The 23881-nt window shown below is 42.0% G+C and overlaps 1 protein-coding gene across 1 annotated transcript in view; it reads right to left on the bottom strand.

Annotated features, from left to right (window-relative positions):
• Positions 1–387: 387 nt before the first annotated feature.
• LOC137628771 (uncharacterized) overlaps positions 388–23881 on the bottom strand; it is a 79459-nt gene continuing 55965 nt past the window's right edge. The window contains exons 9-11 of the mRNA XM_068359974.1: positions 13973–14143; positions 12178–12330; positions 388–557 (exon numbers count right to left, since the gene is read on the bottom strand). Coding sequence (XP_068216075.1) covers positions 459–557; positions 12178–12330; positions 13973–14143 — 423 coding nt within the window. The 3' untranslated portion in view covers positions 388–458. The remainder of the gene's footprint in view (positions 558–12177; positions 12331–13972; positions 14144–23881) is intronic.

Raw genomic sequence — 23881 nt, 5'->3', positions numbered from 1 at the left:
TCATCCGTGCCATGGAATGTTCAGCATTTACAAAATGCTACCAGAAAACTATGAACCCTGAATGAATATTCCTGTATTTCTTTATTGATATGATACTACATACAGTACAGTTATCTGCTACAAGTCTTCATTCAATGCTTGAAATCGTGTATTTTGCTGGATGTCATGGGGGGTATCTATGAACCAGAATCTTTTACCGTAAATTAAACATTTTTGAAATGGCCATTAACTTATATTAATGGTAATTATGATTTACACATTAAATTTACTTGTAATACAAGCAACTAGCAAATTTTATAAAAAGAAAAGCATGGCATCAAAATATGCATATGAGATGTAGCTACAAACAATTCATGTGACCACAAAATGTTAACTGAAACACAGAACTCAGATAAAATTTACTTAATAAATATATTTATAAGAGATTAACAATATACACATGCTAATTAACAATTAAGTTACTTAGGCTTCTTGGCTTTATTCTTCACTCTTTTCACTAACATGGATAATTCGTGGTCTTCTTTTCCTTTGGCTGTGTTTACTCTCTTGGGGTCTAGCTGTTGAAGAACATAAAACAATTGATTATTAAAAATTGTATCACGTAATATCATTTACCTAAACTAACATGACAAATTCAGAGATGATTTGTATTTTTCCTAATGATATAAACATTTACCTACTAATTAGGTAAAATTTAGCGAGGGTTAACTACCCATCCTGCTAGTTAGCAGGGGTTAAGAGCACTTCCACACCTGTGATTGAGCTCACTTTGCTTAGAGGTAGGGCTTCAAGGGGGATAGGGTCAGTGGGTAAGTTTGTATAAACAGCTAAAGGTTTGTATCGTTAAGAAAAATATAAATTATCTCCGAAATTGTCATTTGTTCCGTAACTGGAATACAAACCTACGCTATTTATTAGGGGCGACTCACTCATTAGGAGGGTGGACGTCCCTGCCAATCTGGTATTTTTGGCATTACCCGGGGGCTCCTTATCTTGAGTAGATTGGTACCAAATATAAGTAATCCCTAATACCTCGATAAACCTTGCTTCGCAAGATCTGTGGCCTGCGCAAGCTGTGTTGAGATAAACAGTGTCACTGTCAAAATAAAAGTTATTCCGAGTCTTTGTAGGAAAAACTGTCGTTACCAAGACGTTCCCAATACCACTTCGCCAGGGTATGAGGACGCAACAGTTTTGACACAATACTAGGTCCACAAGGGAGCACGGTTTACCTGCAGTGGTTTGAGGTCAGCTAGTGCACAGAACCCAGGCTGCTGCTTTCCCAAAGAGAAGGGAGAAGGGAGAATAAAAAAAGAATAAGAGACAGTCATACCTTTTCATTCACGCAGACTAAAACCAGGTAACAGTACCCTCAACCTTCTGCTACTTGTCTAATAAGTAGCTTAACGTATTAGACCAGCTGTTGTGCAACCACTACAGGCCTGATAGAAAACGTATCGAGCCTCCTGTGGGTCAAGTCTTGCAGGTAATAGGCTGTGAAAGTTGTGTAGCACTTCCATTCCTGTAAAAGAAAAGGCTGAAATTTTTCTAGCTATTCCAGAGTTCTACATTTAACAAAAAATTAAATGTAGAACCCTTGGTGTGGAGTGTAAAGAAATATCTTTATGCTTTTCGTATATTTTTGTTTGTATTGAAAAGTACATTATGTCTTTTGTTTACTTTGGTGGTGGTTGGAACTATGGGCATTTGTTTAATGGTAATTTGTTTTATGGCTATAGGATAATTTGCGACTTTGTTTACTATTGAGCCTGAATAGTTCTTTAAACTGACTGTTTGACAGTTAAATATCCACTCACTGTGCCTTTTGAGTATTTATATTCAGCGGTGCAGATTCCAGTAGGGCAGATTGCAGTAAGACAGATTCCCAGCGGGGTAGAGTCAGAGACCAACACAGAAAGCAGTCCGGAACGGAGATTTTCTGAAATTTTTTACCCTGAAAGTTTCAAGTGTCATGGAGCGATAAACTCCACCTAGGCCGAGCGATAAGACTTCATGTTCGGAGAGAAGCAACACGAGCAACTGGACTTATCATCTATCCACGAAAGACCAGGATCTAAAGAAACGTAAGTCAGTTGAGAGACCTTATGCAGGCTCAATAGGATTGATCTGTTTCTTAGATATAATTTACGCTTGTTATAGTTTAAATTATGGTCGCCAACACGTCGAAAAAATTAAAGTAAAGGATTTTAGCATTGTAATTACCATTATACTTGTGCCTTTGGTTTGTAAACCATTATTTTCATTTTGACTAAGATTAACTACGAACGTAATTTATATATATTTTTCTAATTTAGTAACGAGTGTTCATTTACGAAATTTACGTTTTTACGAAGCTAGCTTGCTGAATTTCATTCCCTTCACGTTAAATTTGTCGATTAATTTCTTACGTTAAATTGATTCTTTTCAAGAGGCGTATATTCTTTTTTATTATTATTTTAGGTCCTTTACATATGGTAGATGAGTTACTGTGGAGAGGAAGTGGTGCATACATCCGGAGACAGCTTTTCGGGTGATTTCCTCTCAAGACGAGAAACGGCAGTTCAACATTTATAATTTCACTTATTAAACTCAATAGTTTTCTTTGTCTTTGGTTTAAATCCACATTGTCAATTCATAATTTTTACCATAATTCCCGAGCCTGTAAAACCTGCGTCACAGAAAAGTTTCTTTTGAAGGCCAGGGACGTAGCTACACCCCTGACATCGTGGGCTCTAGGGCGATGTGACGGAGAGGATCTGGAATCAGGGCATGATCTATAACCCTGCGAATCCAAACAAAGATGGTGTTCTTGGTGATCCTCCTCTCATTCCTCCCTGTGCTGACAAACAGTGCAGACACTCGGGGACACTGCTGCTGTTCTTTTGAGGTAAAGCCTACAATTCCTCACTGAGCAGAGTAAGAGATGGTCTGGGGCGCCTGTTACACAGCAGAGACTCTTAATCCAGAAGTAGTCGAATCGGGGATCCGCCACTCCCAGGTTCTGAGTCTTGGCAACAAAATCAGGGACAAAGCTGAACACTACCTCACCCCATCCCTTTGAATGGACGACATCGAATGAGAGGCCATGAAGTTGACTCGTTTGGTTGTGGCTAAAGCGAGCAGGAAAACCGTCTTCCAAGTTATGAGTAAGGAAAGTTCTAGCAATGAGGAAATGTCCACTCCATTCAGACTGAGGACGAGGCTACAGGCTGAACGATAGCCTTTGACCGCCGAGACTGAAAGGCGCATTTCATCATGCAAATGCAAGAAGAACTCCACTTTTACTAGAATATGGCATCAAGTAGAAAGATACTCCTTTCACGACACCAATCACAGAAGACATTCCACTTTGCCTGGTAGAATGCTGCTGATGATTTCCGCAGGTATCCAGACATCCTGTTCGCAACTTGTTGTGAAAATCCTCTCTGAGTGAGATGCTGGATAGTCTCCAGGTGTGAAGTCGTAGCGAAGCTATGGCTTTGAGGTAGATGTTACTCTGTAGTTGTCTGAGTAGCTCATGTCGTGGAGGGAGTTCTCTTGGAGGCTCCGTCATGAGTTGCAGAAGGTCCGGGAACCATTCCGCATGATGCCATAACAGAGCTATGAGTCATTGAGAGGTTGACCGATATGCTGGCCTTGCTGAGTACCCTCCTCATCAGACAGAACGGGGGAAAGGCGTAAACGTCAATATTGTCCCACCATTGTTGGAATGCATCTTGCCAGAGAGCCTTGGGGTCTGGAACTGGGGAACAGTAGAGAGGGAGCTTGAAGTTCAGGACTGTTGCATGGAGATCCACTGTCGGAGAACCCCACAAAGTCGGGACTTCATTGGCTACTAGATGATCCAAAGACCATTCGGTACTCACTATCTGAGATGCTCCGCTCAGGTTATCGGTGAGCACATTCCTCTTGCCTGGAAAGAAGCGTGCCGATAGTAATATCGAATGAATCTCGGCCCATCTCAGTATCTCTATTGCTAGATAGGATAGGGGGTGCAAAAAGGTACCTCCTTGTTTGTTGATAAAAGCTACTACCGTGGTGTTGTTGCTCATCACCACCACTGAGTGACTCGCCAGGAACTGATGGAACTGCTGAAGGGCTAGAAAGACGGCCTTCATCTCTAAGAGATTCATGTGGAGGTATTTATTTTACCCTGACCAAAGGCCTAAGGTCATGTGGTGCAGCAAACGGGATGTGTAGTTAACCCTCACTAAATTCTAATGGTTCGTCCTTTCAGCTTTGCCAAAAGTAATACCCCTATAAATAGCGTTGGTTTGTATTCCACAGAACAATGACTGATTCAATGAGAATTACTACTCATGCATTGTACGCTTCTTGGATGCCTAGGCAGGAGTGAATAAATACAGTATCACAGTCCCTTATCTAAACAACCATAACATTAAGCCTTTGGTAAGTAAACCTGGAAAAATATTTTGGGGACCAATAGTTACAAATAACAAAATAATGGCAGCTGAAAGTGAGGCTACTGCAGTTTTCAACAGTTAAAGCATCAAACTCTTCTGACCCCCACTTATATGCCACTTACTGGGACTTTTTCTGCAGGAAGGTCTCTAAGCCTTTGACTGAACAATACTGCCAAAAGGCATAGGAGCTAAAACCTTAGCAATCTTATAAAAAATATGTTATTTTCATTAGTAAAATAAATTTTTGAATATACTTACCCGATGATCATGTAGCTGTCAACTCTGTTGCCCGACAGAAATCTACGGTCGGGATACGCCAGCGATCGCTATACAGGTGGGGGTGTACACAACAGCGCCATCTGTGAGTAGGTACTCAAGTACTTCTTGTCAACAAGAACTCAATTTTCTCCTCGGTCCACTGGTTCTCTATGGGGAGGAAGGGCGGGTCCTTAAATTCATGATCATCGGGTAAGTATATTCAAAAATTTATTTACTAATGAAAATAACATTTTTCAATATTAATCTTACCCGATGATCATGTAGCTGATTCACACCCAGGGTGGTGGGTGGAGACCAGCATACATGTTAACAAAGAAGCTAAGTATCCCGTATCTTATTTTAGCCGTTATTCAAAATAACAAACATAAAATAAATAAGTACCTGGTAAGGAAGTCGACTTGAACCATTACTCTGCCTTTTTAAGTACGTCTTCCTTACTGAGCCTAGCGATCCTCTTAGGATGCTGAGCGACTCCTAGGTGCTGAAGTATTAAGGGCTGCAACCCATACTAAAGGACCTCATCACAACCTCTAATCTAGGCGCTTCTCAAGAAAGAATTTGACCACCCGCCAAATCAACCAGGATGCGGAAGGCTTCTTAGCCTTCCGGACAACCCAGAAATATTTCAAGAGAAAGATTACAAAGGTTCTGGAATTAGGGAATTGTAGTGGTGGAGCCCCCACCACTACTGCACTCGTTGCTACGAATGGTCCCAGAGTGTAGCAGTTCTCGTAAAGAGACTGGACATTCTTAAGATAAAAGACGCGAACACTGATTAGCTTTTCCAAAAGGTTGCGTCGAAAATATTTTGCAGAGATCTATTTTATTAAAAGGTCACGGAAGTTGTGATAGCTCTAACTTCGTGTGTCCTTACCTTCAGCCAAGCTTGGTCTTCCTCATTCAGAAGGGAATGAGCTTCTCGTATTAACAGTCTGAAAATAATAGGATAAAGAATTCTCTGACATAGGCAAAGATGAATTCTTAACTGAACACCATAAAGCTTCAGACGGGCCTCATAAAGGTTTTTAAAATAGAACTTAAGAGCTCTACAGGACATAATACTCTTTCTAGTTCATTTCCAACCATATCGAAAAGTTTGGAATAACGAACGATATTGGTCAAAGCCGAGAAGGCAGCTCGTGTTTGGCTAGAAAACCAAGATGTAGAACATGTAGCCGTTTCGGATGAAAATCCGATGTTCTTGCTGAAGGCATGAATCTCACTGACTCTTTTAGCTGGTAAAGCATATCAGGAAAAGAGTCTTAAAGGTGAGATCTTTCAGGGAGGCTGATTGAAGTGGTTCGAACCTGTCTAACATAAGGAATCTTAGAACCACGTCTAAATTCCAACCAGGTGTAACCAAACGACGCTCCTTCGTGGTCTCAAAAGACTTAAGGAGGTCCTGTAGATCTTTATTGTTAAAAAGATCTAAGCCTCTGTGACGGAAGACTGATGCCAACATGCTTCTGTAACCCTTGAAAGTGGGAGCTGAAAGAGATCGCTCTTTTCTCAGATATAAGAGGAAGTCAGCTATTTGAGTTACAGAGGTACTGGTCGAGGATACGGATACTGACTTGCACCAGTTTAGGAAGATTCCCCACTTCGATTGGTAGACTCTAAGGGTGGATGTTCTCCTTGCTCTAACAATCGCTCTGGTTGCCTCCTTCGAAAAACCTCTAGTTCTCGAGAGTCTTTCGATACTCTGAAGGCAGTGAGACGAAGAGCGTGGAGGCCTTGGAGTACCTTCTTACGCGTGGCAGACGTAGCAGGTCCACCCTTAGGGGAAGAGTTCTGGGAACGTCTACTAGCCATCGAAGTACCTCGGTAAGTTATTCTCTCGCGGGCCAGAGGGAAGCAACTAGTGTCAACTTTGTCCCAACGTGAGAGGCGAACTTCTGCAGTACCTTGTTGACAAACTAGAACGGAGGGAATGCATATAGATCTAGATGAGACTAATCTAGTAGAAAGGCATCTAAAAGAACCACTGCTGGGTCTGTTGAGAGCCTCTTGGACATCGAGGTTGCGAAGAGATCTATGGTTGGCTGGCCCCAGGTGACCCAAAGTCTCTTGCATACATCTCTGTGGAGGGTCCAATATGTTGGAATTATTGTCCCTTCCTACTGAGACAAACTGCTAAGACATTCAAGTTGCCTTGGAAGAAATTTGTTACTAGTGAAAAGTCTAGACCTGTTGAACAGGAGAGGAGGTCACTAGCGAACTCGCACCATGTCAGAGAGTAGGTCCCTCCTTGCTAGGAGATGAACATCAAAGCAGGGAGTTGTCCGTGTTGACCTCCATTACTTTGTCTTGAAGGAGAGACCTGAAGCTTTTCCAGGTCAGACTTACTGCCAGAAGCTTCTTGCAGTTAAAATGCATTGTCCTTTGACGCGAGTTCCATAATCCCGTGCATTCCCTACCGCCTAAGGTCGCACCCCAGCCTACGTCCGATGCGTCTGAGAAGAGAACGTGGTTGGGAGTCTGAACAGTCAGGGGAAGACCCTATAAAAGGTTGATAAAGTCCTTTCCTCAGGTTAGACCAGACTTATCTTCCGGAAACCGGGATCGAGACCGCTTCTAGCGTCTTGTCCTTTTCCAGTGAAGAGCTAGATGAAACCGAAGAGGACGGAGGTGTAGTCTTCCAAGTGACACCAAATGCACCACGGATGACAGTGTCCTAACCAGACTCATCCACAGCCTGACAGGGCCGTATTCCTTCTTCAGCATCTTCTGGATGGATAGCAGGGCTGGGGATTGATCTTCTTGTTCAGCCATGTCCTCATCAGAGGGTTCCTCATCCGAAACTGATGAGGAAACGGCAACGGAGTGGGCAACGTCTGACTCGCTGAATCCGGTCGCACTGGTGGATGCGTGACGGAGCCGGACACAAGATCATGGTACTGCTGCACAGTCTGTGAACTGTCAACCATGGGGAAGCGAGGAAGTATAGCGACAACCCGAAACTGTCTAGACTGTCTGGGTAGTACAGACAACCCCTTATCGGGTTGCTGAGGTTGCCGCACTGCGTCACAAAAAGTCACCTCTGCTGGTTGTTGAACGTCTTCCCAGTGACACACTGAACGTCCACAACCACCTCCGAGAGTAGCATAACATCAACGTGCGACTGGCAACCCACACTGGGTCGCACCGGTGGAGGAACCATCTCAACTGGCGGACGTGAGTAGGATACCTCAGCGTCAACAGGGCGTACAACCAACCGGTAGGAAGGACGTTGGCAAGAAGGGTCTTCTCCGTAAAAAATCCTCTATCAAGGACTAAGCTTGGACTGCATGTCTTGCAACAAAGTCCAAGGTCTATGGGAGCAGGTGTGGCAACAGACGGGGTTAGCGACTGAAGCGGAACCATTTACCCTCCCTGGAAGCATGTTATGCTTAAATAAAAGTCCATAGGAGGCTAAGCAGCTTAAGGCTCCTCTCCAAATGACAGAGTCCTCAAGGGAATATCAGAAGGAGGGAGAACAGCACTTTCTCATCTACAGGAACCATATCCGAGAAAAGCTAGGTTCTCTCAGTGAGGGTTTCAGTGGTGCAAAAGCAGCAGACCAGAAGGCAACGTTATGAAACTGCTTGACAGTCTGTGAACTGTCAAAAACTGAACTGTCAACCACAACAGGAGCGTGAGGACATACAGCACTGGTGTATAAGTAGCAGACCAGAAGGCAACGTCATGTAACTGTATGACAGTCTGTGAGTTGGCAACAACCAAAGTTGTGTGGGGAAGCCTCAACTCCTGACTGACTAGTTTGCTGCTGGCGAGTGGCGGTAACCACAGTGTGTTGCGGAGGCTGACACACCGTGTCAAAACACGGCAGCTTGTGGTAACTCACGCACGGCAACGGAGTGCTCTGTGTGTGGGAGTCATCATACATCTGGCAGGGTTGACTGTGCATGGGTGGAGGAGCTCTCACAACAAGAGTGTGAGAGCAGGAAGCCATGCCGGGCGCACAACCGTGGGAGGAGTAGGCCCACGGGTGCATTGTCAACCTTCTCCGCAGTCGGAGTGTGGGAGCTGGCAACAACAAAAGCAGAGTGCTGGTGCGTGGGAGGGGCTGCGGTGGGTTGAGGAGCATGCGGTATGGTATGCGGAGCATGCTGTAAGGTATGCGGCTCATGCTGCATGGTATGCGGAGCATGCTGTAAGGTATGCAGAGCATGCTGCATGGGCTGCGGAGAATGCCGCATAGTGCTGGAACCCGGCAGCTCTACAGAACCTTCCCACTGCTGATGCGGTAGCTCACGCATGTTAGCAGATGGTGCAGCAAGAACATGCGTCTGGCAGGGTGGACTGCGCATCGGTGGTGGAGCTCTCACAGGTGGAGGGTGGGAGCAGGCAGCCGCAGTATCTGCTGAGCGCACAACCTCGGCGGGTTGTAGGTTAACAGGTGCATTGTCAACCTTCCAGCACGATACTCCTGCATGAAGGAGCAAGCTGAGACTGTATAGTCTGCAGCATGGACCACTAGGGTCTATGAAAGACAACAACAAACGGAGCTACTGTCCGTTGTGACTGAGGGTCTAAAACAGCTGGTGCGGCAACAGACGGAGTTACTGCCTGTTGCGGTACCACCTTGCCTCTCTTGGGAGGTGTGCAGTTGTCGTACTGCAGCGAGTCCGAACTGACCCAGTGGCTACACCTAGGCCGTTGGACTTGCGCGGAAGGGACCGACTTGCACTTAAAAGCTGCAAGATTTGGTCCATGGTTTCTGCGAGAAACCTCTTCCGCAGACGAGGAATAAATGGGCTCTCTCGTCTTTGTGTGGGTGGGGTGATCACGTCGGCAACGTGTGTAGATACACCCGAAACCACGGAGGGAAACGTCTGTTCGTCGATCAAGGCCTGTGGAACCCATAAGTCCTTCGACATTACTTCTCCCCTGGGCTTGGGAGCTTGTAAGAGGTATCGGACTAGGTGAACAACTGGCACGAACAGACGAACCCTCGAACGCAACACTGTAACACTTTGCGCATATCACTTTATCACTTTTGATTTTCTGTTTGCACTTATTTCACTAAACTCGAAACTTTAAGTGGTTTGTACCTGAAACACGCAATCCTATCCTTCATTAAAAGGTAGTAATTGCGAAAACAGTATTACAATGTAACAGAAAAACATAATGAAAGATAAAGAATTCAGTGGCTGGAAAAGAGACTAAACACTAGATCAAATAAACTACGTTTAAAATCTCTCACCGCATAAAGCCTGGGAACAAGAATAAAACTCTAGAAACGTTTAACCTTCTTCCCCTATAGCGACTAGGGAGAAGAGCAAAAAACGAGAACAACGTTACCCGCTTGAACGAAACGTTTATCCTCCTCTCTCTCCCTCCGTCTCTATCTCTCTCTCTCTTGACTTAGAACCTGAGAGATGAGCCCAATTATATATATCGTTAAAACATATTATTTGTTAAAGGAAAAAAACTGAAAGGTTTCCCAAATAAAAAGTTCCTTTATTAGAATTAAAACCATTTAAGCTAAGAAAGAATGAACGAAACGCTAGAATCGGTTTACTCTTACTGCAACGTGAAACCGTGAAATACTCTCTCTCTATCGTAACGATAGAGCGCAAGTTGAACGTTCTGAACGTCAACAACTGCGGAGACTAAACAAAACGTTAGTTCAACTTTGAAAACAGTACGAGACTATCAAAGAAATTCTTTCAAAAACATTAAAATTAAAATAGCATAAATTCTTAACAGGAAAAACGATATGACGGGCTCAATGTTAATTAACTTCGGTTCCAAGTAAGGACCGCCTACTATTAGGAAAGGTCGCATATAAACAAACATAAAAATTAATTTTTATAAGTTTATAATAAATGGAAAGTTAATCGAAGAGGCCTATAAATGGCGGAGAGATATAAAATAAATCTATAACTTTGTTAAGCAAAATTACCAAAAACCTAAACACACTTCCGTCTAAGGGAAGGGTGGGTCATAAAAAGTGAAAGAGAGTCTATACTCTCTTCGACACCAACACTTCCGTCTAAGGGAAGGGTCGGCCATTTAAAAGTGAAAGAGAGTCCATACTCTCTTCGTCACCATAATAAAATCTATGCAAAACGAGTTCAAGTTTTGAAATGAAGATAAAACCCCTGCATAGCGAAAGCTCAAAACTGGAATAGTGTACTTCACCAAAAAGTTGTGAAAACAAATCCAGTTAGGGACGGCGTATTAGTAGGTCTTGCCGGAGGCACGACAGAGGAAAAATTGAGTTCTTGTTGACAAGAAGTACTTGAGTACCTACTCACAGATGGCGCTGTTGTGTACACCCCCACCTGTATAGCGATCGCTGGCGTATCCCGACCGTAGATTTCTGTCGGGCAACAGAGTTGACAGCTACATGATCATCGGGTAAGATTAATATTGAAAAAACACATTTTTCATACAGTTCACTAAAAGCTATAAGTATCATTTGGTATCACTTGGATGTGTAAATGTGTACATTCGTTTGTTAGTTGTGATTGATGATGAAACAAACAAAACAATGGTTTCCCTTGTAGATATATCAAAATATCTAAAGATAGAGTAAATGAAATATTTGTAATAACACCATCTTTACTTAACCCCAATGCTTGATAGAATACCTGCTGCCACAAAAGCTAGCCCAGACACAGCATTTGTCCTATAATATCGATAGGAGATAAAGTCGTTAAAATTTCTCCTACTTTCCAGCCTCGTCCACTGCAAGATAAAGGGCTGAGACATGTCTGAGATTTGGCCATTTTCATCACCACACTGGCTTGAGGAATAGTGATGGTGGGAGACTTCAGTCTGATTGCTTAAAATAAACCCCCTAGTATGGGTGGCCTTGACTAGTACAGCTTTGCTGAGCATGGCGAAATACAAACCCTTTCTCCGCATTTATGTCTAGGTATCCCCCCTCAAGATAGGTCGTCTTGTACACAGAAACGGAAATACATGATACTTCCCATCTGGATTTAGAAGAAAACTCAGAAGAAACCTAAATTCTACCCTAAACCAGATGGTATACATAGATGGAAAACAATAGCATACAATAATACACTTAGTTCCATAAGCGTGATTCGGTACTGTATAAAGTATTTGAATATCTTTAAAGGATTTCTATATGGTTTGAATAAACGCAAAGTACAGAAGCTCCTCAACTTACAAACTTAATTGGGTCCAAGAAGATGTTTGAAAGTCGAATATTGTTAAATTTTGGCTTAGAATAGACATAACCTGAATTACATGCCTATGATTTCCAGCTACAAAAGTCAACAAATAGTCTTGCTTCATTTAAAATAGATATCAGGTTATTCCAAATGTTGTTTTGCTTACTGTATCAAATTATATAATATTGTTTTATTACAGTACTGTATTTATTTATCTTTGTTATTTTCAGTTGAATTTGTGTTTGAATCTTTGAATGTTTTTAAGTTGAGGACTTCCTGAAAATGTTTCGTTAAATGTTTTTTAAGGAGATTCACATCATACTTACAGTATTTTCAAAGCTCTCAGCCATTCTTTTCTTCTGTACGTTATTTATTAACTCGTCAATCGCTTTGGTACGTTTGAACTGAGGATGCGAAGGATCTATGTTGAAATCTCCCGACGTAAACAGACTTGAAAACCTGGAGTCAGTGGTGTCAACCTGGAAAGACAAAAACTTTATGACTTGCCCTTGCTTCGACACCAGGCTTCACAGTGCCATAGTAAACTAAATTCTAAGTTTCAAAACCAAAGCTAAATATTTTTCTTCTGTCTCTTGAGGATAATCATTCAAGTATGTACAGTATTATAAAATTGATACCTCGTTATATAAGATGGGATTTTTTTTTTAAACTATTCCACAGATTTTAATCATTTCAAAATTTGGGAACCAAAACGGTGTCAAAAGAGAAAGGTCAAAATTTTCTGAGGGAAACTATTCCCTATTTTAAACAAGATACAATTATAATTTATGGATCTCAAAAACAAAATACTAATGTTGCCAAAAAAGTAGTTATCCTTATCTAAACAATGACTTTCCTGAATGAAAAGTACTTTATAGAATATCCTATCAAAAGAGAAAAAGAAGGGGAGAATAAGGGCTTAAATATAAAATACATAAGAATGACAAAACAAAAGCTGTGTAATCAGATATTTTGTTCTGATGTCTGACCAGTAGGAGGCAATTGTCTATTCATTCTTAGTTCTAGCTTGATAACAATCTGAAAACTGTCCAGATACATTTTAGGATCATTTGAAAAGTGTCCAGAGACATTTGGGGAAAATCTGAAAACTGTCTAGAACATTTTGGGATAATCTGAAAACTGTCCATAAATGCTTCGGGATAATCTAAAAACGGTCCAGAAAGTTTTAGGATAATCTGAAAACTGTCCAGTAAAGTTTTAAGATAATCTGAAAACTGTCCAGTAAAGTTTTAGGATAATCTGGAAACTGTCCAGAAAAGTTTTAGGATAATCTGAAAACTGTCCAGTAAAGTTTTAGGATAATCTGAAAACTGTCCAGAAAAGTTTTAGGATAATCTGAAAACTGTCCAGAAAAGTTTTAGGATAATCTGAAAACTGTCCAGTAAAGTTTTAGGATAATCTGAAAACTGTCCAGAAAAGTTTTAGGATAATCTGAAAACTGTCCAGAAAAGTTTTAGGATAATCTGAAAACTGTCCAGTAAAGTTTTAGGATAATCTGAAAACTGTCTAGAACATTTTGGGATAATATGAAAACTGTCCAGAAAAGTTTTAAGATAATCTGAAAACTGTCCAGAAATGTTTTAGGATAATCTAAAAACTGTCCAGATACATTTTTGGATAATCTGAAAACTGTCTAGAACATTTTGGGATAATCTGAAAACTGTCCATAAATACTTCGGGATAATCTGAAAACGGTCCAGAAAAGTTTTAAGATAATCTGAAAACTGTCCAGAAATGTTTTAGGATAATCTGAAAACTGTCCAGATATATTTTGGGATAATCTGAAAACTGTCTAGAACATTTTGGGATAATCTGAAAACTGTCCATAAATGCTTCGGGATAATCTGAAAACGGTCCAGAAAAGTTTTAAGATAATCTGAAAACTGTCCATAAATGCTTCAGGATAATCTGAAAACTGCCCAGAAATGTTTTAGGATAATCTGAAAACTGTCCAGAAATGTTTTAGGATAATATGAAAACTGTCCAGAAATATTTTAGGATAATCTGAAAACTTCAGAAAAAGTTAATTTCTTCCTGTTACAGCTACATACAAGCCAGGTGATAGCTTACTGATTATCATGACATACCAACCGTCCTTACCTTAAAGTCATTATTACTGTCCTTTCCTTCGAGCTTCTCTGCCATTTTCTTCTTAGCATTTTTCTTCAACTTCTTCTTAGACTTCCCTTTGTGTTCTTCCACAATATCCCTCATGTTAAAATGTCTTTTCTCTTCCTGGTCTTCATCCATAAGAAGTAATTCTAAATCTTTCTGGAAAGGATAAACAGATGATGTTTTATTAAAAATATAAAATTAAAATCTTAGGAAATGTCTTTGCCTCACACTACTTGGAAATAAGGCACCTTATTTTGTTATCTAACTTGATGACAAACAAAATGATATAATCAAGAAAGTATTAAAATGACAGAAAAAGACTTAGGAATGCATTATTTTTTTATTCAGAAAAATATTCAATTAGTTCCCTTGAATATATGCAATAATCAACTTGAAAATTAGCGGTTTAAAAAAAACAGACCATTAAAATTACAGTACAACAGAAAATCTAATATTGCAGTCATAGAAAAGCAGTAAAGTCTCTAAAACAGAAGAATTACATCGTTTCAGTTATGCAGCTAAATTACATGGTCCCAGAAAATTGACAACTTGGCATTGCCAGAGACAGCAAATCTGCGCGGACCCTGAAAATTGGAAGAATTTCACTACACCATCCTCCTGAAACTAATAATTTTCTTGTACATCATATCTTGAGTAAACTATTATTTAAATCACCTTCCTATCTACACAATCTGTGTTATTTTCTCTTTTCAATATAAAGTTAACACTCTTCACCTTTTATAATAATTTCCCAATGCCAGACATATGGAAACTTTTTCTTTATTTAGAACTTATATAAATACTGTAATGGCAAAATTACCAAATTTGCAAATTTTTTTTATGAATTTTAAAGCTTAATAAAACCATGAAATTGCAGTTCTACCCATTTCAGTATAGCTACAATGGATTTTGCTTTTAAATGACGGGTAAATATCAATTGCCACTGTATAAATAATTCATAAATGGAGTGGACTTATGTCAACGCAAGTACAGATACCCATAAAGTTACAACCCTCCTTCATTTTTCAGTACAGTAACTTAAACCTACTGGTAAGGAAGGGATCTGACAATCCGATCTCGCAGCAAAAGCTACATGGGTACCAGAGGCACGATTATGATTATGGTAAGTAAGCCACCTTATTTGGGGGCAAGAATCTGCAAATTCATTGACAGCACATAATCCGTCAATTTTATTATCATATTCAGTAATTTCCCTTTTAATTCATAAAAAATTCTTTGATCTTAATACTTTCTATATAATCCTTTTATCCTTATTCATAGAGCAGCAGAAGCAGCTTGCACTACACATAAAGAATAGAAATGATGATGATATGAGTGTACCATTAGCAGATAGACTTACAACCATGATCAACCAACCCCCTTCTTCAACATCTAACACTACTATGGCATCCACTTGGTAGTTTATCAAGTATTGGATGGCTACTGTGTTCTCTACAGTCATACCTGTCTATGCACACTACTGATACTGTATTTGACGTTTTGCTTATGTGTACGTTTTCCATTTGATTGATGATTAAAACTTATATCTGAAACAATTTAAAATTCACTGTAATCATACATAAAAAACATACACAAGGAGACTGAATCGCTGCTAACAATTTCTTTACATGACCTGAGAGCCAGCTCTACTCAGGTAACTCTGTGCAAGCCAGTAAATATGCAGCCTTAAGGCTACCTACTATACTCTAGAATATCACTTTAATTTGTTCTGAAATTTCAAATGAATTCTGAAGTCACTGTGAATTAAATAAGTATACATTGTAACTTTATTTAAGTGCAAAGAACATTACTCCAAAGCATCAGGCAAGTGCATTTGGAAAGAGGGCAATGATGACAACTTTGTTAGGTGAACACCAAATATTCTTTTGCTTACTTAATAGTTATAATGAACTATCTTTGCACTTTTTTGTGATATTCTAAGTTAATTAGATTCAACTATACTCACGACCCAAGTGATTCTTATAGGACCATGGGGGTGTGGGGGGAAGATTAAAAGCAACTGATCTGTCACGTTATTTTCCGAGTAAGAAAATTTAGATAGATTTATATTTCTTAGGAGAAAGCCGCGACAATATGTTTATGATGATGATTATGATACTTTCCCAAAAATTCAAGTCCTAATAGAATGCATTCAAATTATATGAAAAAGCAGATTATACTGACTATGTAAAATATGTGTACATAAATTTAAAACTGTATTCTCTTTCAATGCATTATTTACAAAGGCCAAGTTATTAAAACATTAAAAGATAATCTGCCGGCTAAATTTCAGGGAAAATACAAGAAACTGCATCTATATTCTATACGGAGAATAGCTTTCAAGACTAATCCTATAATTGCAAATTCAATTCTATGTACTCCCCAACTATAAATGCAAACTATTCAGTACCCCGTAAGGAGGTACTGTACTAATAACAATATGCTTTGTGCAAATCACTACAGACAGTGCTGAAGGTTAATTGTAGTTCCTCCTCAATGCTGAATTATGACAATTTCTACGAAAAATGACAAATTCGTAGATAATTTGTATTTTTCCTAACAATACAAACCTTTAGCTATTTATTAGGGGTATTACGTTTAGGTTTTGGGGTGTTTGAATGTGCGTGGATGTAGTACGATAGAGAGTAAAAGATGTGAGATTGGAAGTATGTTTAGAAGTAGAAGGATGGATGTATTGACCTTGTGTGAGACAAAGATGAAAGGAAAAGGTGAAGTGATGTTTGGTGAAATGTCTGGTAGAGTGTCTGGGATTGAAAGGGGAAGAGCGAGAGAGGGTGTGGCGTTATTGCTGAGTGAATGGATGACAGGTAAAGTAGTGGAATGGAAGGAGATATCATCTAGGTTAATGTGGGTAAGGGTTAGGTTGGGTAGGGAATGTTGGGCATTTGTCAGTGCGTATGGGCCAGGTAGTGAGAAAAGTGAAGAAGAGCGGAATGAGTTCTGGAATGAATTAACTAGGTGTGTAGAAGGACTGGCTAGAAGGAATTATGTAGTTGTTATGGGTGACTTAAATGCTAGAGTGGGCGCTGGAGAGGTAGAAGGTGTCATTGGGAAGTATGGCGTACCAGGTGAAAATGAGAGTGGTGAGAGACTGGTAGACATGTGTGTTGAACAAGAGATGGTAATAAGTGCTAGCTTCTTTAAAAAGAAAGATAAAAATAAGTATACATGGGTAAGAGTGGCAAATGGAAGAGTAGTAGAAAGGGCATTAATGGATTATGTGTTGATACCTAAAAGAATGTTTGGAAGATTGAAAGACGTGCATGTGTTTAGGGGTATGGCTAACGGTATGTCTGATCATTTTTTGGTGGAAGGAAAATTAGTTGTAGCAAAAGAGTGGGGTAATAGAGTAGGTGGATGTAAAAGGGAGGTAGTGAGGATTGAAGAGCTAATAAAACAGGGGGTAAAAAGTAAATATCAGGAAAGGTTGAAAATGGCATATGACGAGGTGAGAGTAAGAGAAACTGGTAATTTAGAGGAGGAGTGGAAGTTAGTAAAAGAAAATTTTGTTGGGATTGCAAGTGATGTATGTGGCAAGAAGGTTGTTGGAGGCAGCATGAGGAAGGGCAGTGAATGGTGGAATGAAGGAGTGAAGGTAAAAGTGGAAGAGAAAAAGAGGGCTTTTGAAGAATGGCTGCAGAGTAATAGTATAGAGAAGTATGAAAAATATAGAGAGAAAAATGTGGAAGTAAAGCGCAAGGTACGTGAGGCAAAGAGGGCAGCTGACCTGAGGTGGGGTCAGGGATTGGGTCAGTCATATGAAGAGAATAAGAAGTTTTGGAAAGAAGTGAAGAGAGTAAGGAAGGCTGGCGCAAGAATTGAAGAGACAGTGAAAGATGGAAATGGAAGGTTGTTAAAAGGAGAGGAGGCAAGGAAAAGGTGGGCGGAATATTTTGAAAGTTTGCTGAATGTTGAGGATAATAGGGAGGCAGATATAATTGCTGTTCCAGGTGTTGAGGTGCCAGTGATGGGAGATGAGAATGAGAGAGAGATTACAATAGATGAAGTGAGGAGAGCACTAGATGAAACGAGAGTAGGAAAAGCATCTGGTATGGATGGTGTGAAAGCTGAGATGTTGAAGGAAGGGGGTGTGACTGTACTTGAATGGTTGGTGAGATTGTTTAATATGTGTTTTGTGTTGTCAATGGTACCACTAGATTGGGTTTGTGCATGTATTGTACCACTATATAAGGGTAAGGGAGATGTGCATGAGTGTTGTAATTCAAGAGGTATTAGTTTGTTGAGTGTAGTTGGAAAAGTGTATGGTAGAGTATTGATTAATAGGATTAAGGATAAAACAGAGAATGCAATCTTGGAAGTACAGGGTGGTTTTAGAAGAGGTAGGGGTTGTATGAATCAGATTTTTACAGTTAGGCAGATATGCGAGAAATATTTAGCAAAAGGTAAGGAGGTGTATGTTGCGTTTATGGATCTGGAGAAAGCATATGATAGAGTTGATAGGGAAGCAATGTGGAATGTGATGAGGTTATATGGAGTTGGTGGAAGGTTGTTGCAAGCAGTGAAAAGTTTCTACAAAGGTAGTAAAGCATGTGTTAGAATAGGAAATGAAGTGAGTGATTGGTTTCCGGTGAGAGTGGGGCTGAGACAGGGATGTGTGATGTCGCCGTGGTTGTTTAACTTGTATGTTGATGGAGTGGTGAGAGAAGTGAATGCTCGAGTGCTTGGACGAGGATTAAAACTGGTAGACGAGAATGACCATGAATGGGAGATAAATCAGTTGTTGTTTGCAGATGATACTGTACTGGTTGCAGACACAGAAGAGAAGCTTGACCGACTAGTGACAGAATTTGGAAGGGTGTGTGAGAGAAGGAAGTTGAGAGTTAATGTGGGTAAGAGTAAGGTTATGAGATGTACGAGAAGGGAAGGTGGTGCAAGGTTGAATGTCATGTTGAATGGAGAGTTACTTGAGGAGGTGGATCAGTTTAAGTACTTGGGGTCTATTGTTGCAGCAAATGGTGGAGTGGAGGCAGATGTACGTCAGAGAGTGAATGAAGGTTGCAAAGTGTTGGGGGCAGTTAAGGGAGTAGTAAAAAATAGAGGGTTGGGCATGAATGTAAAGAGAGTTCTATATGAGAAAGTGATTGTACCAACTGTGATGTATGGATCGGAGTTGTGGGGAATGAAAGTGATGGAGAGACAGAAATTGAATGTGTTTGAGATGAAGTGTCTAAGGAGTATGGCTGGTGTATCTCGAGTAGATAGGGTTAAGAACGAAGTGGTGAGGGAGAGAACGGGTGTAAGAAATGAGTTAGCGGCTAGAGTGGATATGAATTTGTTGAGGTGGTTTGGCCATGTTGAGAGAATGGAAAATGGTTGTCTGCTAAAGAAGGTGATGAATGCAAGAGTTGATGGGAGAAGTACAAGAGGAAGGCCAAGGTTTGGGTGGATGGATGGTGTGAAGAAAGCTCTGGGTGATAGGAGGATAGATGTGAGAGAGGCAAGAGAGCGTGCTAGAAATAGGAATGAATGGCGAGCGATTGTGACGCAGTTCCAGTAGGCCCTGCTGCTTCCTCCGGTGCCTTAGATGACCGCGGAGGTAGCAGCAGTAGGGGAGTCAGCATTATGAAGCTTCATCTGTGGTGGAAATGTGGGAGGTTGGGCTGTGGCACCCTAGCAGTACCAGCTGAACTCGGTTGAGTCCCTGATTAGGCTGAAGGAACAGAGAGAGTAGAGGTCCCCTTTTTGTTTTGTTTCATTGTTGGTGTCGGCTACCCCCCAAAATTGGCGGAAGTGCCTTGGTATATGGATGGATTACATTTAGCGAAGCTGAAAGGACGATCCATCAAAATTTTAGCGAGGGTTAACTAACCATTCCGCCAGTTAACGGGGATAGGGGGGGGGGGTTGCTTGCTACAGCTCCCACTCATACACCGGTGATTAAGCACACTTTGCTTGGAGGTAGGACTTCAAAGGGGATAGGGTTGGCGGGTAAGTTTGTATAAATGGCAAAAGGTTTGTATCATTAGGAAAAATACAAATTATCTACAAATTTGTCATTTGTTCCATAACTGGAATACATACACACATATACCAAGGCACTTACCCCAATTTTGGGGGGTAGCCGACATCAAACAATGAAACAGAAAAGGGGACCTCTCCTCTCTACGCTCCTCCCAGCCTGACAAGGGACTCAAAACAGTTCAGCTGGTACTGCTAATGGTGCCATAGCCCACCCTCCCCTGTTATCCACCACAGATGAAGCTTCATAATGCTGAATCCCCTACTGCTCCTACCTCCGCGGTCTTCCAAGGCACCGGAGGAAGCAGCAGAGCCTACCGGAACTGCGTCACAATCGCTCGCCATTCATTCCTATTTCTAGCACGCTCTCTTGCCTCTCTCACATCTATCCTCCTATCATCCAGAGCTTCCTTCACTCCATCCATCCACCCAAACCTTGGCCTTCCTCTTGTACTTCTCCCATCAACTCTTGCATTCATCACCTTCTTTAGCAGACAGCCATTTTCCATTCTCTCAACATGGCCAAACCACCTCAACACATTCATATCCACTCTAGCTGCTAACTCATTTCTTACACCCGTTCTCACCCTCACTACTTCGTTCCTAACCCTATCTACTCGAGATACACCAGCCATACTCCTCAGACACTTCATCTCAAACACATTGTATTTCTGTCTCTCCGTCACTTTCATTCCCCACAACTCCGATCCATACATCACAGTTGGTACAATCACTTTCTCATACAGAAATCTCTTTACATTCATGCCCAACCCTCTATTTTTTACTACTCCCTAAACTGCCCCCAACACTTTGCATCCTTCATTCACTCACTGACGTACATCTGCTTCCACTCCACCATTTGCTGCAACAACAGACCCCAAGTACTTAAACTGATCCACCTCCTCAAGTAACTCTCCATTCAACATGACATTCAACCTCGCACCACCTTCCCTTCTCATACATCTCATAACCTTACTCTTACCCACATTAACTCTCAACTTCCTTCTCTCACACACCCTTCCAAATTCTGTCACTAATCGGCCAAGCTTCTCTTCCACGTCTGCAACTAGTACAGTATCATCCACAAACAACAACTGATTTACCTCCCATTCATGGTCATTCTCGTCTACGTTTCAACCCTCGTCCAAGCACTTCGAGCATTCACCTCTCTCACCACTCCATCAACATACAAGTTAAAGAACCACGGCGACATCACACATCCCTGTCTCAGCCCCACTCTCACCGGAAACCAATCGCTCACTTCATTTCCTATCCTAACACATGCTTTACTACATTTGTAGAAACTTTTCACTGCTGGCAACAACCTTCCACCAACTCCATATAACCTCATCACATTCCACATTGCTTCACTATCAACTCTATCATACACTTTCTCCAGATCCATAAATACAACATACACCTCCTTACCTTTTGCTAAATATTTCTCACATATCTGCCTAACTGTAAAAATCTGAATACACCCATTAGGAAGGTGGACGTCCCAGCCAAACTAGCTTTTGTCTTTACCCGGAGACTCCTTATTTTGAATAGGTTTGTACCAAAAATAAGGAGTTCCTGCACCTCGCTAAACCTTGCTATGCAAGGTCCGCAGCCTATGCAAGCTGTGTGTTGAGATGTTTAGAAGTGAAATGTCCAGGTAAAAGTTATTCCGAGTCTTTGTAGGAAAAACCTTGCCAGGGTATGGGGACACAAAGTATTAGCTTAATACTAGGAACACAAGGAAGCATGGTTTTCCTGCAATGGTTTGAGGTAAGCTTGTGCAGAGAACCCAAGATGCTGCTTTCCCCAAGAAAGGGGAGGATGAAGAAAGGAATAGGAGTCAGTCAAACCTTTTCCTCCGCGCAGACTAAAACTGGGTAACAGTGCCCTAAACCTCCTGCCACTTGTCCAATAAGGAGATTGAGATATTATACCAGCTGTTGTGCAGCCACCAGAGGGCTGATAGGAAACGTATCGAGCCTCCTGTGGGGCACATCTTGCAGGTAGTGGGCTGTGAACATATTCTGACGTTTCCACACCCCAGCCTGTAGAACCTGCGTCACAGAGAAGTTTCTCTTGAATGCCAGAGACGTAGCTACACCCTTGACATCATGGGCTCTGGGGCGACGTGAAAGAGGAGGGTTCGGATTCGGGGCATGATCTAGAACCTTGGGAATCCAGGTAGAGATGATGTTTTCAGTGACCCTCCTCTTGTTCCTCCCCTTGCTGACGGAAAGTGTAGACAAACGGGAATGGGCTGAGGCTGTTTTCTTGATGTACAGCCTCAAACTCCTCACTGGGCAGAGTAAGAGATGATCAGGATCATCAGTTACAGAGCGGAGACTCAAAATCCAGAAGGAGTTGAATTGGGGTTCCGCCACTCCCGGATTCTAAGTCTTGGTTACAAACTCAGGGACGAAACCGAACGTTACCTCTCCCCATCCCCTTGAATGGATGATGTCGTATGAGAGACTATAAAGTGAACATTGGCCGAGGCCAAAGCTAGTAGGAAGCGTTGAATTGCTGGAAGGTGCTAACGTGATGCTGGTGAGCACTGGTGCACTGAAGGCCACTGGCACGCTGGATCCTTGGCGCGCAGCCAAACGCTTCGGAGGTGCATTATGAGCAGGCCGATGATGAACAGGAGACAGGAAGGGATAAGGTAGGTCAGCAGGTCGGCGTGAAGGAAGGTCTGGAACAGGGATGTGTCCTTTGGAAGGGCGAACATTCTCCGACAAGGATCGCGAATGATTGACAGAAGAGCCCAGGGCCAAAGTCTGAGGACTAGTGGCAGCGTCGTCAGAAGGTTCAGAAACAGGTGAAGGTCGAGGGCCGGAAGACAACTGAAGCGGAAGTTCCTCTGTGGGTAACAGCTGCGAAGATGAGGCTGAAGAGCGGAAGAGGCGCCTTTTCACCGATGGTGAAGGGCCACCTCTAAGGTGAAGCGGAGGGCGAGCTCTGCGAGATCAAAGACGCCCTCTAGGAGCTGGGGCATTAGCAAGCTGACCTTTAGAAGCAGCAGTCCTCCTCAGAGGAGTCTCTATGAGTGAAATTCTCCTCCAAGGAGACACACTCACAGGAGAGACAGATGAAAGACTTAGGAACGGGGGAAACACAGTCGGCAGCAACAGCTGGAGAGTCTGAAGGTGCAGCAGCCACAGAAGACGCCTCAGACACTACAACGTCGACGCACGACAGAGGATCTAACTCCGAAGTCGACGACGGCTGCGCACTAGCACCATGAATGATGAATTGCAGCAGGGGATCCTTGGAGGGCGGACCCGGAAGCCCCAAGGATGACCACACCTGTATAAAGGAAGACAGAGACAAGGCCTCACCCGGGGGGAAAGGTGTGGCCGCTTCGCTAGGGGAAGCAACACCATCTCTCAAGTACTGGGTTGGTCTTAAATTAAAGGGCCTACGCTATTACTTGAACGTCTCCCGGAAGAGACCGAACAAGCAGGAGCTTTGAAGGAGGGTCGGGAAGCGGAAGAGGAGGTCTTGGGGTTTTCCCCTTTCGAAGGAGAAATATCCCGCTTTGACTTCTTCCGCCGTTATCCAAACCTTTCCCACTGGGAGGCAGAACACTCCTGACACTCATTACACCTGCTATCACTAACACACCGTTGACCTCTGCAGGCAGGGCAGAGGGTATGGCAAACAGTGTCCACGGCTGACATGAAGATTCAGCAGGGCTGACCTTCAGGTCCAGGGCAAGTACGCATGGTCGCAAAACTCAACACACTCTAATAAATGAAAACGCACGAACAAAAGCATTAATGGCAGTTCAAATAGGCGAAGGATGAAGAACGGCAACGACCGTACGCCATCCGAGCCAAAAGCAAAGCAAGCTAAATCACTGGTGTGTGAGCGGGAGTGGTAGCAAGCAAACTC

This window comes from Palaemon carinicauda, chromosome 36 (assembly GCF_036898095.1).
Source record: "Palaemon carinicauda isolate YSFRI2023 chromosome 36, ASM3689809v2, whole genome shotgun sequence".
Taxonomy (NCBI): domain Eukaryota; kingdom Metazoa; phylum Arthropoda; class Malacostraca; order Decapoda; family Palaemonidae; genus Palaemon; species Palaemon carinicauda.
This window is presented reverse-complemented; position numbering and strand designations above follow the sequence as displayed.